Source organism: Quercus lobata, chromosome 1 (assembly GCF_001633185.2).
Source record: "Quercus lobata isolate SW786 chromosome 1, ValleyOak3.0 Primary Assembly, whole genome shotgun sequence".
NCBI classification, from domain to species: Eukaryota; Viridiplantae; Streptophyta; class Magnoliopsida; order Fagales; family Fagaceae; genus Quercus; species Quercus lobata.
In genome coordinates this window covers 37,253,787-37,273,268 of record NC_044904.1, presented here as the reverse complement: position 1 = coordinate 37,273,268, position 19,482 = coordinate 37,253,787, and the positions used below count along the sequence as shown (strand labels likewise).

General features: G+C 33.8%; 1 protein-coding gene across 1 annotated transcript; it reads left to right on the top strand.

The window, feature by feature from the left end:
- Positions 1 to 9,858: 9,858 nt before the first annotated feature.
- Positions 9,859 to 15,968, top strand: LOC115989203 (exonuclease V, chloroplastic-like). The gene is made up of 7 exons (XM_031112874.1): positions 9,859 to 10,440; positions 12,334 to 12,438; positions 12,950 to 13,071; positions 13,818 to 13,967; positions 14,038 to 14,191; positions 14,603 to 14,679; positions 15,426 to 15,968. The coding sequence occupies exons 1-7, from the start codon at positions 10,057 to 10,059 to the stop codon at positions 15,685 to 15,687; spliced, it is 1,254 nt and encodes a 417-aa protein (XP_030968734.1). The 5' UTR covers positions 9,859 to 10,056; the 3' UTR covers positions 15,688 to 15,968.
- The last annotated feature ends 3,514 nt before the right edge of the window (positions 15,969 to 19,482 follow it).

Genomic DNA, 19,482 nt, shown 5'->3' with positions numbered 1-19,482 from the left:
AACCGACACTTTTAGGAGTAAGATTAGTTTTCATTCTTTCAATTATAGGGATTCTATCTGTTTTGGATATTAATAATGGGATTAGAGACTAATATATTTTTTAACAAAAATTAAAAAAGGAAAAAAAGAAGAAGCACATGTAATGGAAAATCATACTAAAATTATAAAAAGAAATTTCTTAAAGGAAATTGAAATGAATGTTACAATATATGTAAAGTGTACTACATTGTGTACATGCCATGAGCAACAAAGGTTTAGGTCCGCTTCTTCCTTTATAGTAGCTCTCAATCTGCATCACCCTCCCATCCCTGCACGACTTGGATCTAAAATCCTCCATGAGAGAACTAATGGAGTAGGAGAAAAGAAAGGAAAAGGCAAAAAGAAAAAAGAAGGGCTTGTTGGGTTTGCTTTTCTTTGTGGTGTTTTAATTACAATTTTCATTGCTATCAAAGAAGTACAATTATTCATGTACTATAAGACATAAAATCAAATTAGAAAATGTCAACCATGCCTTTTTACACTTGCTAAATGTAGCTGATAGTTCCCAATGCAATTTCCATTATTTATTTAATTTTTTTAAAGGAACGATAATAATAGCAATGTGGTTAATTAGAACATGGTATACTCGACATGGAGTATTGTTCACATTTTATTGTTGAAACTTGAAAGAATTGAAATTTGATGACTAGTGAGCTTGAATATGAAGGGACCTTACTGGAAGGTAGCTTTCCATCTAAGAAATTATAATATTTGTTGTTATATTTATAAAACGGCAGTGAATATGGATTATGTAAATGTATGTGTATATATGAATTTGAAGAGAGTGGAATCTATGATACTGTATAGAGCTTGGAAAGATTTAAACCTTTAAAAGTGCAGCTAGTGAACTATGTCTCACTCTCAGTCTTGTTTTAAGATGCCATGCTTTTAAATGGATACAAGCAAAAAGACTATGTTAACAAGCTCATATATGATAATGACTCTAAAAATTTAAGGGATGTTGACCTTGTTAATAGATTGACTGAGCAAAATACTTGGTTATTTGTTTGGAGTCTATTTGTTTTAGCTTAAAACGTTAGCTTATTTCTGGTGTTCTCATTGTCACAGGTAATTGGCTGTACCATGATGCTTGCTGGAAATTTTTTGTGATGTAAAAAATCCTTGAGGGATATGCATTTTGTGATGTAAAAATTTGTTGTTGGGAACTTGTTTTGTTTATGTAATTAATCTTTTGGCAATAAACTTGTTTTGTTTGCTAGCAATTGGTTGGGAATTGTTGAGTGTTGGCAATTTGTTTTGTTGGTTCCAATTGGTTGCTTCTAAGTGTTGGCAGGAATTACAGGTCTTGTTTTGGGCAGGAATGTGTTTAGGAAGGAAAAAAAAAAAACTTTATAGCCGTGTTTTTCCACACCCATAGATGCGGGATCTATAGCTGCATTTTGTAGACAACGCGGCTATAGGCTCGGTTTGGGCTGTGTTTAAAAAGTGGTTATAAGTTGGACCTATAGCCGCGTTTTCTACAAAACACAGCTATTGGCCCTTAGCCTATACTTGCATTTTAAATGTAGCCCAAACTGGGTCTATAGCCACATTTTCTACAAAATGCAGCTATAGGTCTCGAAGCTATGGGTGTGTAAAAATGCGACTATAGTGTGTAGAAAACGCAGCTATAGTGTGATCTGTAGCCGCGTTTTTAAAAATGCAGCTCTAGGTCCTGCAGGGGGCTATAGTCACACAGGATAGGCCGTGTTTGCGCGGCTATGGAAAACATGGCTATAGGCTATAGCTGCGTTTTTAGGGTCTATAACTACATTTTTCAAACGCGGCTATAACCCTCTTTTTTTGTAGTGCTCCATTTGTATAGCCAGCATCAACAAGATAGTAATAACCTATATATTGTAATGTCTTTAGTATAATGGGTGTATAAAAATTTAAAAAATAATAATATAATTAGTAGGCAACCTATTTCTCTTACCATGGGGAACTCCCAATCCATTCCTCCTACTTATTGCATTTCGAAGCACTCTACCATCAGCAATAGAGCCTTCCCAACCGAGAAAAACATAAATAAACTGCATGTGTTGTGAGCAAACTCCTAGTACATTTGTGGCAATCTCCCCCTTACGATTTTGGTACCTAGGTTTGTCTTCTAAAGGCACTCACCCTAATATATGTTCCATCTAATGCACCTAAACAATTCTGTAGTTACAACCAAAAAAAAAAAAAAAATGCAATCAGCAAATTATTCAATATTTCTACTTCATAACTTGAAAAGAAATTACATACTATATATCAAACACGTTAATATTTATATACTCCTAAATATAATGCCAAAATGTACAACTGAATAAAAATCTTTTGTTAATATACTATATATATATATATATATATATATCATTAATATGGTTTGTCACTAGATTGGCTAGCTGATCAAGGTCACCGTTTCCAATCTCAGTATTATAGAACCTCACAGTTATTCAAATATATATCAAACATGGCAAATTGATATGGATAACAAAAACAGAGGGCAGTACCTGTAGAAATGGCAGATCTACGGGTAGAAAAAAAAAATCTTGAGAAGAGAGAGCAGCAACTGAGGGTGAGAAAAAGGAAGTACCCGTACAATTTCGGGAATTTTGTTAAGCAGAGCAAATTACTTTTAGCAAGGGAATAGGAATTCAGTACTTTTAATAAGGAATTTCTATTCCTCATTTTAAAAATAGGGATTCGTATGGAATGATTATTACATGTAATAAAAACATTATCAAACGATTGCATAGCTAAACCATAGAAATAGTTTTTCAATCATTTTTTCGTCCAAAAGCCAACGCAAATATATATTTCACTTTCTTTTTTCTTTTTTCCCTAGATTCCATTTTTTTCCTCTCCTCTCTTCCAACATCTAAATTCCACATTTGTAGATGAAACTCATGGTAGTGCTAGCATAAATATATCCCATGTTGGGTCACAATCTAGTTTTATATGAATTAAGAAAATCAACTAAGAATTTTAATTAATTCCCAACAATATTATCATCAAAATTAACATAGCAAAATATGAATTACAAAAAAAAAAAAAAAAAAAAAAAAAAAAAAACATAAAGATTTATAGAAAACCCTTTCTCCTTGAAGTAAAAAGCCAGGGGACCAATTCCAAATAAATTCACTATTATTAAGTCAATTACAATATATTCCCAAGTTTATGCTTAATTTGAGATTTACGCCAAATATTATAATATATTCTCTATAGGAATTAATATGAACTCACATAAGATCTTCACTTACTTTGGATACAACAACTCACGGTTGTTGTTGAGCCCTGTGAGAGTGCCTTTTTCTTTAGCACACTGGCCCAAGGATCCTGGGCCAAATGGTTGTAGTTTGGTGGATTGGGCTTAGTTCACCGCAGCTAAGGGGTTGTTTAAGAACCAAGTGGCGCACATGGCATGTTTCCTACAATACACATAAACTAGCAAAACGAGAATATTTGTATTGAATCAATAATGAAAATAGCAAAGGAGTGCAAAGTAATTAGGAAATACACAAAACAATTGTTAGGGATTCTCAAATTAATAAGAAATACTTCATTAGTTTTTCTTAATTATGGTTACAATGCGCTCACTAAGACGTGATACGAGGTTCAAATAAGCTCAAAAATTACAGACTTTGATGGCTATCTAGGCCACTAAGACTTGTAAAATTTGAACCCTTTTGAATCCAAGTATGTGCTATAGTGGCTATTTCTGGGATACCGAGAGATATTTCACTGTTTTCCCTTAAATTTGACAGAGTTCTCTTAATGGTTTCTTGTCGAGATTTTTTATTGCTCGCTCCAAAAATTCCTCCCTTTTGCCGGCTGCTTTCCCCCCTTTTTATAGTGTTATTCTAGGGTCTCGGGGAACTATTGATTCCCCTGTTTTGCTCCCTGGGTACCAGAGCCCGTTTTGTGCCCATCACTCAAAAGATTGAGCCTTTCCCTGTTTCTCATATTTTCCTCCTTTTGGTGCTGTTTCTTTGAAAACCCATGGTTGACTTTCCATTCCGGAGTGCGCTTGTTCCTAATTTCACGTTTCTCAAAACCTCTTACCCCTTATGGTTCAGCTTTTGTCTGTTCTTCCTCTTTGTCATTTTTCCCAAGTGAGTGGAATCCAACTCTACTGGTTTAAAGGTCTTTGTTGCTACTTCCTTTTTTTATAGCTCCTCATTCTGGTTCCCCAAGATACCATTCCTTTGCATTGTGAGTGGTTACTCTAGGCTTTTTGTTTTTCTTGCTGCATCTCTGGTGCTTGAGAAGGACATATCTGCCCTTCGTTCCTTGTGTTTTTGGCGTTTCCTTCGAGCTGTTTTAATCCTGTCTTAGCTGTGCTACACATCTCGGTGATCCCGAGCTTTTGGCAGCCTCTGGGGATCTCGACTCAGCTCTTTACACTGGTCTTTCTCCAATCTTTTGATCTGGGCCTTTTTTCTTTTTCTTCCTTCTTTTCTCATAGGCTTTAAGGATTGTCCCTTTATGGCTTTTGGGCTTCAAGCCTTTTGGGCTTACCACCTCTTTTTAATTTCATTTTCTATGGCCCCTTGTGTTATTTCTTTGGGCCTGGGTGTTGTGATTTTTTAGACCTCAACAAGCCCAAAAAACCTCTCTAGAGTAAACTCAATATTTCTTTCTTCTTCTTCTTTAGAATGTCTCATGGCTAAAGAATTAACCATTTACTTTTTTTTTTTGGTTACTCTTAGTCTTTTTTTTTTTTTTTTTCTCTCTTGACGTTACTGCTCTTTCCTTTTTGCCAATAACTTTTTATGTTTGCTTTAAGAAATGAAAACCTTTCTTATTCCATCCATCTTCAAGTTAGGAAATGTAAGGTTGTTTGGGCACTGCTGTTCGCCTTTTTTGTTTTACTGGTTAATATTTCTTGTTTTTTGCACAACAGGAAGGGGAATCCATCTCCATCGACGGATCCTTCTACTAAGTGAACAGGAAGTATATCCGAGATGGCGATAGCTCCCACCGTGTTACATTAGACATCCAATTGAGTTATAGAATGGGCTACGTACAAAATTCAATTGTCTAAAGACAAGAGACATTCCAATTACTACAGGTAGTTAAACAAAAAGGATTTGGAACATGAAAAACTTGAGCAAGAATTTGCACAGCTGTTCACCATGGTTGGCTTGAGAATAAATGAATAGTGCAAGAATTCACAAAGAAAATTAAATGTTGGAACAAATGAAGAACTTGTGCAACCAATGGTATCTAATGTTAGATATAGATTTTTTATTGGTGTAAAATTATAAAGAATATAATTCTCATTCCCATTTTTTGTGTTTGATACTTTGATTCTTGTTAATCACTCTTGATTGTAGCTGAGATTTTGTTGTCTGCAGCCAACTACTATGGGTTGATCAATAAAATTCTGTCAATGGTTTGATTTTTTAATTTCTTGAAACAAGTATCATAACTAACCTAAACCAACACCATCGATGATAAGTGAATCAAAATATTAGAAAAGATAAAGCATAATTCTGATACCATGCATGTTGGAAAATAACAAAACATAACCATTTTTTTTTTTTTTTTATATGAACAAAACATAACTTTGGTACTACAATAAAGTGTATGGAAAAATATAAATAATAAAATAAATATAAGAGAGAGACGGAGAGTAGGGAATTAACATGGTTTGTTTTTAAAGGCCTACAACCATGATGACTACATATTTATTAATAAAAATTATATTTTACAATGAATCTATTGAAAAATATTTCTAGTAGAAATCTTAGATAAATATTTTTATTGTTAATCACACTACCTGCACTACGAGTAAGATTATGATTACTTATATACTCAAGTAAGATTAAATGTAATGAACATGAACTAGAGCTATATAATAGACTTGGGGGTTTTCACTAGGATTAATTGGATCTTGATATCTCTAAAATCTCCCTCAAACTTAAGGTGGAAGCTTGAGACAACTTGAGACTGGACAGAAAGTGAGACCTTGTAGGAAATTGTGATTGAATAGGATGTGGAGTAGAACAAGCAAAACCAAATTAAATGAAGCATAAACAACAAATTGGAACAAAGGTAGGACTCATGCAATGATCGAGGCTTGAATGTTGTTGGGTGTTTTTGATTAGTGAAGTTGTATGAAATTTTTGTGTGAAGATGATAGAGAGAATCGTGAATAGAAAGAAAGCCAACTAAGACTACTAGTCAAAGGTTTAGTTTGAGGAATGAAACCTAAATATGATAAAGATGTATGACTAGAAAGAAAGATAACAGAGGATGCTATTAATCATACTTGACCAAGATGGTTCAGAACACGTGATTAAAGGAAAGCTGAAGACCATGTGTAGAAAAAAGATGCACATGCCTATTGAGTGTAGTTGAGATCGTCAAGATTGTCTCATTAAAAAATATCAAATACGAGAAATGCATATATGAGATTGGCATGACATTGTTCACGATAGAAAATAAATTGAGAGAAGCCTATATAGTGGCTTATAGCGATGGTGTGAGAGAGAACCTTAACTTTGTCACAACAAAGAATATATTACGATGAGCCTACAAAGTGACTGGTAGTAGTGGTGATAGATAAAACCTGGACCTAGTGATTAAAGATAGGGATTACTATAGGCTAGATACATTCAACTTTGATATTATATTAAAAAAGATAAAACATAACTTTAATACAATGATAAAAGTGTATGGAAAATTATAAATAATAAAAGTAAAGATGATAGAGGGCATACAAATTAACATTGTTTAATGTTAAAAATCTAAATATACAGGGAAAGCCTTGATAGCTACATATTTACCATTAAGGTTTTTGTTTCACTATTGTCTTTACAAAGCCAATAAGCCCTTATGGTTACTTGCACTCAAGGGACATAAATGTACTTTTTTTTTTTCTTTTTTTTTTGAGAAACGACATAAATGTACTCTTGTAAAGCGCAAGATACATAATCGGATGTGAAAATAGCTTGAAATAATACTAATATTTACAAAACCCAAACCCAAGAAGCCCATATATGGTATGTGGCAGCAAATTTCAAGTGAGAGAGAAAATTGCAGCCTCTGCTTCCTTCTTGAGCTTAGGTTGTCCCGTAAGGAATATACCGTGCCCTGATATGGGTTTCGTTCAGCTTCGTCTAATTGCTTATTTCATGTGCTTAGCTTGCATTTTCAAATTGCTTGACATATAGATCTTCCCCGTTTGGTTAATGTTCGATGAATGGTCCCACCACATACTGAGTGTCTTATTATAGTAAAAACATCCTTTCAATCTACATTCTAAAAGTGAAAACGGTTTATTTCAACTTTTAATGGGAAGACTAAAATAAAATTAATTATCATTTTTTTTTTCAAATGATGTTATGATTACTACCAACTTAGAGTCTATTTGGATACTACTTATTGTTGACAACCGAAAACTTATTACTGAAAACACTGTAGCAAAAAATTTTATTTATAAAAAATGTTGGGAATATTATAATTTCATTTCATAAATTTTACAAACTGATGTATCAACTTTTAAATCAAAATAAAAATTAATTAAGAAATTACATAAATTACAATTATTATTATGTTAGTTTGTATTTTTTTTTTTTAGTAAAATTGGTAGTATTTTTACTTTTTTTTTTCTTGTCTATAGAAATTGATACATCAGTCGGTAAATTCATACAATAAAATTTGCAATAACCATAACACATTATTTTTTGTTGATTATATTATTAAAGTATCATCAATTACATTCATTGTTAGATCTTTTTGTTAGCTTTTTGTAGTATAATTAGACGTAACTTAATAAAATTTCATCAAAAATACTGTTTTTGTTTCTAAAGTTTGCAATGAAGTTCATTTTTAAACCCTAAATCTGAAAAAAAAAAAAAAAAAATTCATCCCTAAACTATTAAAAACGTTATATTTTCTATCTTTAAATGTTAAAATGATTTTTTTGTCCCTAATATATTAAAAAAAGCTTTTTTTTTTTCCGTAAACTTTAAAAAGATGTTTCATATTATGCATTTGACCAATAGTTTTGTGCTTCCTATTCAACTTAAGTGTTCCTTTACACTAGGATGCAAGTTACACCTGGTGTAACTTTAAGTAATGTTATATTACCCAATATTTTTTTTTTAATTTGATGTGAATTTTGATAAATCCACTGTTGGATTATGTTTGTGGGGCCCAACAATTCGTGGACTAGGCCCATTTGCCCTTAGAGAGTCCGAAGGCCCAATCCGAGGAGAGCTGTGGCCCAAGCTCTACAACGCAGAGCACAAAAGAATTTTGGGAGGCAGCCGAGGACAGTGTAGTCCTCGGCAGATCCATAGTCCCACCAGAACAAAGGGGTGAAACTGGTACAGGGACGAATTCGTAAGGAGATCCAAGATACTTTGGGGAGGTTATCCTTACTACCCCTCCAGATAAGACCCAGCGCCTGACAGAGCCGCATTCTGCAGCTTTATCAAACCATCCCCAACAATTCCGGGATTGGACTGATGGGACAAATGTCAGTGTTTGTAAAGACTGACCCTACACGTGGACGAAGGATAACGAATGCAGACGAGTATAAAAGAAGAAAGTAAGTAAATCGAAAGGGGGGCCAGCCCACCTCCGAAAAAGGAGGATCACATGGGGGAGAATATCTCAACAACACCGGACTTCACTGAAGAAAGTCCGTCGTTGGATAACCGGGGTTAGGCCTCAATGGTCCTCGGATCAACTCCGAAGAGTCCCATCCCATAGGATGCGACGTCTTAGGACCTAAATGTTCAGGCCCAACTCCTTTTTCTACCTGAATTCCTCTAAAACCAGGATCGGACATCGTCCCGTGACCAGCGGCTAGCTTTTTAAGCCCACTCTCTACAAATTATATTGTGAGGGATCTTCCGTGCGCCAGCCCAACATCCTTATTGGGCCGCCAGAGAATCGTGTCCTTACAATGTTATATTCATATATTCTCTCCATGCTTACAAAATTTAAAGATGATCAAAGATCAATAGCAATAGCAATGTCATCAATAACTTATTTATTTTCAAGTTTTTGTAATTTAAAATAATGCATAAAAAATGTGTTTATGGATCGAATGCTAAATTACATCCGATTGGCATGAAATTTGGCATACATGTTAAGAACATATAGAATATGTAATTCAACGGTTGGATTTTCAAAATATGAAATCAATAACAAGTTATTGGTGGTGTAACATTACTTAGAGTTACATTAGGTATAACTTAAACCTAACTCATATATATACACACACACGACTTCATGTAAAAATAAGTTAAAAGTTTACTACTGTGGATAGAAGTAAAAAAGGTATAAATATAATGTTTATAATAGGAGTCCGAATTTGGTAAGGATGGGGTGTAAAACTCATGTTTTACACTATCTAATAAGAAATTGTTACATCAACTTTTTACTTAAAATTCAATACATTATACCACACCTAATAACATTTCAATAAACTTCCAATTTGGTTGGATTTATATATGGGTATTAGATTTGACTGAGTGTGGTTGTGCTTATTCTTAAATATGTAATAAGATGATGTGATATGTTGAGATTGAATGGGTAAAACATGAGTTTTACACTACGTTCTTACAAAATTTAATTTCTTATAATAGTTTAGAGGTAAAGAAGAATTTTTAAAAGTTTAAAATTATAAAATGAACTCTATACAAATTTTAGGAATTTAGGTCATGTTTTGGCAAAGTGTAACAAACACATAATGTAATGACTATTCCTATGCTTCAGGAGTTTTTTACTAAAATGATAAAAGTTCATCTCCAAAAAAAAGTGATAAAAAAGGAAAAGGAATATTCAAAGCAGATATAGACGCTGATAGTGCCTACTGTCTACTTGCTAGCCCGCGCCGTAGAGTTGAGGTATAAGTGTTTCACACGCAAAGGCCACCCTCCGTTGAACTCAAAATTAAAACAAAAACTGATAAAGAGTGTACAAAAAAGGACAATATATATCGAGGTCCTGCGATGACTTGCCCCTAAAGCGTGGCGATCCCAACGGTCATTTCTCCACGCCGAGACTCACAAAATGAGCGAGACCGAGTCACTCTCCGAGTTACCCCTCAACAAAAGCAACACCACCAACAGCTTTTCTTCCGAGATCCCTATCGAGATCGAAATCGTGAGCGAAGAAGAAATGGTTCTACTCGAAGCAGCCTTAGCCTTAGCCTCAGCCTCAGTCCCTGCAAATGCAAGTGCTATTTGCTCACCACTTCGTAGTTTCCATGGCAAAGCGAGGTCTATTCAGTCAATTACTGTCCTTTCCAAGAGATCCTTATCGGGTCATACCGAACCCGACATCGAGGATTCGGGCAATTTCGCCAGTACCCAGAAGAAGAATAAAAACAATGAGTCTTTTCTCCATCGCTTTCGAAAGAAGAAGGGCTTGTCTGTCACTGATATTACTTCCACGGTATTCAATGGGTTTGTTCTCAAGTTTTTAAATTTTGCTTTTGATATGGAAGATTTTCGTGGTCTGGCAAATGGGTCGGAATGGTTTTTGCTAGATTTTTGAGTTTGAGTTTAGTATGGTTTTGTTTTTTGAAGCTGTCGTGGTGATAAATAGTAAGTAAATGGTTTTTCTATGCTAAATTGCTGATGATATTTGATGAAAATGGGAACCATACTTTTGAATTTTGATAAGGGGAGCAAGTCAAGAAAATCATTTTTTTTTTAAAAGCCATTTAACTAATTTTGGCATCTTCCAATAAATTCCATATATGATATATGGTTCATGGTTGTGTCACCACCAGCAAAATATAGTGTGTATTAGATTTGGTTGTAACTTGTTGTCTATGTGAATCAACAATTACTGTGAGTCTCTGATGTATTACAGAGAAAACTTGGAGGAGGCCTAAACTAGATGTTGTAACTTAGATTATTGAAATTTTATCCGTTCTTGATGTGATCACCAGCGTAAATTTTATTAGCTTTATTATGAATGAATCCACTACAAATACATGTTGTGGTTATAGTTATGTCACCAATAGCTTAAGAGTAAAGTTGAGTTGCTCATGAAGTTCCATGAGCAATTTCCCTGGTAAGCATCAGCATATGCGAATCATCATACATTTGGTTGTAGTTTGCTATCAACTTTTTTATTTGCGTGAAGTCCAGAATATAAAGGTTTTAGTGCGTCATCTTGATCTTTTTTTGTGTATTTGATGGCCAATTGGCCGAGGTACTTTCAATGAATTGACCACATAGAATTGACTTCCATAATGATAGGAGTTTAAAACCTTTTGCTCAATCTCTAGTCTTTCAATTTCTCTTGAGTTCATGAATGGAAACACATACTCATCCAGGTGGTTCATAAGTGAGAGAGTAATGCTGATACGAAAGTAGCAGAAGGATAGGATCATAGGAAAAAAAATCCACAAAATAGATCAGTCTTGTGAAGCAAATGCCATTACCTTTCTTGGCCTTTGATTTAGATCAACCGTGTGAAGCAAATGTTACTTATTTCACTGCTGGAGCAAGCACCTACCTATCTTATGGATGTTAGAAGAAATTGAAGTGAATAAATTCAGCATTTACTAATAGTTTAAGCTGTTAGGACAACTGGTGGTTTATCATGGTATCAAAGCAGGTGGTCTTGAGTTTGAACCTTGTCTCCACCCTCCCACCCATAAAAAGTAAAAAATCCCACACAATTGGCCCCAATATTAAGGGAGATTCTGGACTCTTACATGAGGGGGGAGTGTTTGAATAATGATTAAGTGACTAAATTCACCCTTTCTTATTAGCACTTAAACTTTTGGGACAAGTTTTAATTAATCAATGAGCGCCTAATATTTGGAAACCCAAATAACATAATTTGATTTCCAATCTCGATGTTACACTTTCTGTGATCAAACTCAATCGGCAGACCTAATCTGATGTTGGTTTTACTCATAATTTTTTACTTCTAGCCTTAGTTGGATTACAATTTTTTAGGAGTAACTGGTCTGCTGGAAGTTAGGACTTTACCCTGAAGATCACACACACACACTCTCTCTCTCTCTCTCTCTCTCATATGCATGCTTGTTTTTGTCTGCAGATTAGGCCCTTTGGTACCCCCAAGTTTAATATTATCTGTTATAGAAATTGTTGTCAAACTTTGTCCACACCCTTTTTCTCTTTTACTACTAAGTGTCAGGCTTAGTTTACATTAATATATTTCTTTTTAATGTTGTTGGAAGTTAGAATTTTGGTGAACTTTATGACCATATTGCACATTACATTGTTGCAATATTTCATAGAGTGAAGTTCTGTATCTTGTGATGTCATGAAGATCACATTGGTTCTAATTATACTTGATCAACAGGAATGGTGTGAAAAACAAATGGAGTTTGTTCTCCTTCATGCCAAACGCAGAACTAATAAAGCTATGAAAACAGGTAGTGCTCGGCATGCAAAACTTGAAGAAGAGGTACATTTTTAGATTCCTGATATATAACTAATTCTGTTTCTCATAAAAAAATGATAAAAAAATAAATAAATCTGTGTTGTGCATGCCTCTTGTTGCCTTGAACTTATGACTCCCTAAGTCTAAATGGTTTGTTTTTCTGGTCAATTTTGATAAACCTTATCATTGCTTGTACACTTAAAATGGGCTTTTATTCCTTTCTTTTAATTTGATGGGCAGACATTTTTGGCTTAAATTCCATTGCATGAAGTTTAGTTTATTAAAAATATTAGTTACTGTACTAAGTGAGAGCATAATTGCAAATTGTATACATTCTTATCTAGCCATTAGCTTGGCCTTGGAAATTCTTCTCTGATACACAATTGCATGTAGAATATTTTGCAGATCATTCAACTTATTTCTATGTTCGTTCTCCTGAAATTTGGAGTAGCAAACCTGATTATTTTATTAGTACTTTCTATGTCCGCTTATGTTCACCATATGTAATTATCCATCCTTATTGTATATCTGACAGGTAGTGAAAAAAGTGAAAGTTCAAGTCAAATCTAAAGAAGACACATGGGCTCTGAAGTTTTTAAATTTTATTATTGGTGCAAATCAGTTATTGTTTGAAGGATTAACTCGTGAGCTGCCAATGTAAGTTCAGTCATCTTTGGCTATCTCAATTTCTAGGCTTCTAGCTTATCATGGTTTTTGCTAGCTCTCAATGGCCACATATCTATGCTTTTTCTGCACTTGCAAGTGGTTCATTATATAATTTGAAGCACATTGTGATAGATTTGAGTGAAATGTTGCTTTGTTCTCAATGCAGGACATATTTTTGGAAAGTAAGTTAGATAAGGGTGTTACTATGTTGTTCCTGTAGAATTTAGATTTATCCATATTACTGGATATCATATCCTGATTGGGGGATTCATGGTGTGTAAAGTAGAGTAGTTAATGTATAGTAAATGGTAACTATGTCAAAGTTCCATGTGAATAAGCAGATATGCAGATAACATTTTAGTATGGGTTGGATATGAGTCCCATTTTGAAAAGATTGTTCTAACCATCAATTAAGTGCAAAAGATTTGATTGTTTGTTAGTTATTGTTTTGGCATTGCCCTAATCATGGAATGTACTGAAATCTGTATGGATAACAAAACTTGGAAAGCAATTTACAAAAGACCTCCTCTTTTGTTGGGAAGCATAGAGATGGTGCTTGTACATATGAAATACAATGGTTTTCTAGAAATTATGTGTGTGCGTGTATATATATATATAACCCTTTTTTTGTCTCTCTCTTACTCTCACACCCACAAACACGTGGAATGCATTTGGACCATTGGTCTTCATGTTTTCTTTCCCCCTTGCTGATGGACTATAATTGCTTATTGAATCAGAATAGGCTTTGCAGAAGGTGTATGGATGGTGGGAGTGATCGATGAGATCCGGATACCTGCCACAGAAACTGATAGAAACCCGATATTAGTTGACACAAAGACTCGTGTTCGAGACACTCTTCCTGCGGAACCGCAAAGAAGGAATGGAAGGTATTTTAGATGAAATTTTGTTAACTATTGTGTCAGAATAAAGTCATGACATTTGCATGTTTCTTGGCAGGCTTCAGTTAATGTGTTACAAGTATATATGGGACAATTTAGTTGCTGACAATTTCCCCTCTCAAAAGTTTTTTGATTTTTTTACGTTAAATCCTTATTCTATCTTATCTGAAGAACTCAGGGAAAGAACTGCTGACTCAGGGTTCCCAGCAGACGTAAGGACTCTCTCTTTCTCCCTTAATTCATTAACTACATAATTTGAGAGATCAGGCTGCTCTATAGAGTGCATGTGATGTTTTCAACATCATTATGCACATCTTTGAGGTTCTCTGAATACGAAAAACAACAAATCCTTATTACATTGTATAGAGGTACTTAAACATGTTATTGAAAAATAAAGATATCACTAAAGATAATTTTAACAAAGTGAGAGCAGCTTCTTTTCATTCTGTTCTTTGATTTATTTTCAATGGTTTGTCCGGGGGATGTCTACCATGTAATTGGCATGAACCTTTACATAATTGTGAAATTGTGGATAGACATGTTCAGATAATTAAAAGAAGTCCATCCCCGCTTTTATATTTTATAAATTTTTATTTTATTTTATTTTCTTGTTTTCTACACAGACCCTTGATGACATAGTGAGACTCTTCAGAAATACATGTAGCATACTGCCCCCTGCTCATGACCAGCTTTTATTGAGGTGAGTATCTTGTTCTCTCTCTCTCTCTCTCTAGGCAAAATGGTTTTGCATATTTTTGTAGCTTGAGTTTTAGAAGTTTCTATTAATATACATGAACTACATACTAATTGGGCTTGGAACACACCTTATGAGATGTTGGATTGAGATCCACTAGAGTTCTTAGGGTAATGAATGGGTAGAATTCTAAAAATCCTATTAAATAACTTAAAGATGCCAAAATAATGCTATTAAATGTTTGTTTCAATGACAAAACCTAAACCACTCATTTAACAATAGACTATTGAGCTCTATGATGAGTTCCCCCATAAACCTTGAAAGATCTCAATTTAATGGACGGTATTGGTAACCACTACAAGAGGCAGCCAATTCAATAAGAATTTCAGTTGGACCATCCTTCACCTTAATATTTTTGAATCAAAGGTTTTTGGTTCCAGTCAAAATTGGTTTGACTGTTAAGTCTACCTGAAAGCAGAGATTTTTTTTTTTTTTTTTCTAATTTTTTATAAATAAAATTTTAAAAAATTGGCTACCCTGCTTTGGCTGATGTGGACTAGGCTTGCATGTGTTACTGCCTCAACGATAGCCATTTTCATCATGAATTTAGGAGGAACCTTTATAAGATACATTGGCAAATTCATACCTAGAGTAGGTTGTAGAGCAATATCGAAATGTGTGGGATACATACTGTATGATTGTGAATATTTTTTGTGATTTAGCAAGATATTTACTTGGTTGCTTTCAAGCAGATATGAATTCCAAAAAGATAATTCATTGCTTGGCGAAGATCACTTTGCCTTTGACTCTGATTGGCTCAAGAATCAAATTCATGGTTGTCTTGAGTTCTGGCTAGGGGAACGAGAAGCCTGTTACACTCCAGAAGAGGAGCGTTGGAAATGTCGGTTCTGTCAGTTTGCTTCTATCTGTCCTACAAACAATGGCCTTGATAGTACTCCAAGCCCCACAAACACCGGCCCTGATAGCACACCCCACAAACATGAACTCGAATAGTACACTAAGCTAGAAACAATGCTGACATTGTTGTAATCTCTCCCAATCCGTTTCCTAAATAACATGCGGTCTCTCTGCAAAGAAGCATAGATTTTTATGAAAGCTTCTTTGTGGTGTATTGCAGACCAGTGTTGGATCTGTCCTCTGGTATGTGCAATGATTAGGCATCAAATTGTATCTGTTGTAGGCAATAATGATTCTTTGTTGTAAAATTGATTGTTGCAAAACAAAATTCATTCTTTTTAAATATATGTATATCAACCTTGTTCTTTTTCTCTGAGTTTGTTTATGTTGCAAAGAGTTGACAGTTAGAAAGCACTTTGGACACAGCCGCCATAAAATTGCATATACCATTTTCAACATTGATCTTCAGCTTATCTAATGATGGAGCTTATAAACTGCAACATTGATTCTCATATTTGTTTTTGGTTTCAGTTGGTCTAGAGTTCAAAAGAATAATGAGATGTGCTCATGCCTCCTACAACACATTCCTTCTCTCCTCTGTACCCTCCTTTCTCACCTTTCTATCTCCGCATTTCATCTTCAACAAACTCACTGCCATTGCTAATCCATGCAATAGATCTCTGTTTCCTATAATTGCTTTTCCTCTCCCTCACTTACTGTACGGAGTGTGACCTTCGTATACTCTCACAATCCAGCGTATAAATGCACTATTCGAAAATAAAGGTAACAAGAGTGTGAGCTTCCCGTGAAGATAATAAAACAAGTATAATGGTAAAATATCTACAAATTTTATTATAAAATATTTATAAAATGATGTGACAATACATGTGATTGATAAATTTTAAAAATGTAATTAATAAATATTTGAATTATTTTAATGTAATCGATTACACTTTATTTTATAAGTAATAGGTTTTGAGTAATGTTACAAATACAAATTATTTTACAACAATTTTACAGACTCCACTATCACATTTTTATTTATTAATAATCACTCTTTATATCGACCAATTGTAAAAAAATTTGTATCTCTAGCATTTTTCATAAGTTTTAGGCTATAAAAGTTACAGTATATATTCTATCTCAAAAAACAAAAAAGTCATAGTATATAAAGTTTAGCAACCAATGTGGCATAAATGTTTTAATTGGATTTTGATAATTGGTGACATGTCAATTCGTAACCTGTGTTAAAATGTGGTCTCCTATCATCACATTTAGAAAGGGGAAAGAGGATAAAATGGAGGAAAAAGAAGTCTTCATCTTTGCATGTTCTACTTTTTTCTTTTTTGGTTAATAGGCTTGAATATAAAGCAGAACAAAACAGAGCAATATTACAAATTGGCCACAGAGGCCAATGTCGTGGCTACAAGCCTAAGGTCAGACCGACCATTAACATCCGACACAAGCAAATTAACTAAATCAACAAAGGGTGGGGCATCAAAAATAACAAATTTTCCCTCATAAAGCAACCCCTCCTAGCCAAAAAATCAGCGCATTTGTTCACCTCTCTGAAAACATGGACCACCCGGGCTTGTGTGAGCCTTGACAAGAGGGACCTGCAATCATGAAATAGAGGGGAGTGTTTTCTATTAAAACAATCAGCGCTGTTAAGCATCTCCACTATTACCTTGGCATCAAGTTCCACTTCAAGAAAGTTTATTCCTAGCTGAATGGCTAAATATAGGCCATCTCTCAACGCCCTCAACTCAACCATCACACTTTGCATCTCCACTATTAGAATAATCTTTGCATGTTCTACTTTGCTTACTTATTAATGTTCCGTCCCTAAGCAAAGTACAACATTAATTTTTATTTTTATTTTATATATATATATATATATATATATAAATGAGAGTAGAGTTCTTTGCTTACTTTGCTTACTTATTAAGGCTCCACGTAGTTCTTTTCTAAAGTAGGAGCACAGGGACGGAACCATGTAGGACATGTTTGGATTGAGTAATTTTTATCACTTATTACTCAATTCTCATCACCCTCAATCATTTTTTTTTGGGCCTACATCATTTCAACCTGTTAGGCTTGATTTTCTTTCTCACTTTTCATCACTCATAACCAAAAAAAAAGAAAAAAAGAAAAAAAAAAAGAAAAAAGTTAGTGTGATTGAAAATGAGAACAAATTTTAGTGTTTTTAAATTATGAAAAACAGAGTTACAATGGCAATTTAATAATTCTATAGAACTAAGTGGATCCCACCCACATGTTTTTAATTTAAATTTTTTTTTTTTTGAGAACTGAGTTCTTTGCTTACTTATTAAGGCTCCACGTAGTTCTTTTCTAAAGTAGGAGCATAGGGATAGAACCATGTAGGACATGTTTGGTTTGAGTAATTTTTATCACTTTTTACTCAATTCTTATCACCCTTAATCATTTTTTTTTTGGGCCTACATCATTTCAACCTGTTAGGCTTGATTTTCTTTCTCACTTTCATCACTCATAACCAAAAAAAAAAAAAAAAAAAGGTCAGAGTGATTGAAAATGAGAACAAATTTTAGTGTTTTTAAATTATGAAAACAGAGTTACAATAGCAATTTAATAATTCTATAGAACTAAGTAGATCCCACCCACATGTTTTTAATTAAAAAAAAAAAAAAATGAGATCAGAGTTCTTTGCTTACTTTGCTAACTTATTAAGGCTCCACGTAGTTCTTTTCTAAAGTAGGAGCATACAAACAGAACCATGTAGGACATGTTTGGTTTGAGTAATTTTTATCACTTATTACTCAATTCTCTTCACCCTTAATCATTTTTTTTTTTTTTTGGGCCTACATCATTTCAATCTGTTAGGCTTGATTTTCTACTTTCATCACTCATAATAAAAGAAAAAAGAAAAAAGTCAGAGTGATTGAAAATGAGAACAAATTTTAGTGTTTTTAAGTTATGAAAATTGAATTACAATGCCAATGTAATAATTCTACTGAACTAAATGGATCCCACTCACATGTAAAGTCGCCATAAGTGGTAGAACAATAATGCTCACCAACAGGCAACTATACTACTGTTCACTACCTGCTTTTATTTTTTATTTTTTATTTTTCTCTCATTTCTCTTAAACTTTTACTTTCTCTTACCATTTTGAGTGATGAGATTTAAGTGTGGACATATGAAAATTGAGTTACCAAAATAAATAAATAAATAAATATATATATATATATATATATATGAAAATTGAGGACCCTCAAACCAAACATGGCCGTAGTTTCTGACTTTCCACGAGAAAAAGTGAACCAATCACAATATTGTAGCCCTAAAAGTCAAGGGAATCGATAAAAGTAAAAGGCGTAAAGATTCAACTTAATCTAATTAAATAAATAAATATATATATACATATATATATGAGAAATGCTAACGAGTGACTTTAGGGTACTGATTAAGAATCTAGTTAAAGAAAGTTTTTATGGAAAAAAAAAAAAAAAACAATTAATGTTTTGACATTTTTTTCATTTCTCATAAAAGTGATGTCAAAACTTACCTAAAATGAATTGTTAACAAATGCGTTTAGGCACTCGTTAGCATGACCATATATATATATATATATATATTCGAACCAAACATGGCCGTAGTTTCCGACTTTCCACGAGAAAGAGTAAACCAATCACAATATTGTAGATTTGTAGCTCCTAAAAGTCAAGGGAATCCATAAAAGTAAAAGGCGTAAAGATTCAACTTAATCTGATTAACAAACTTGTTTAAGCCATTAATGCCCCAGGAAACTGCATTAATCGTTTTTAGAAGAGCTTAATAATAGTAGCTTTTTCGACTTCGTTTTCCATTCGTACAAGTACAACACAACCCAACGCCAACGGGTCTGAAACG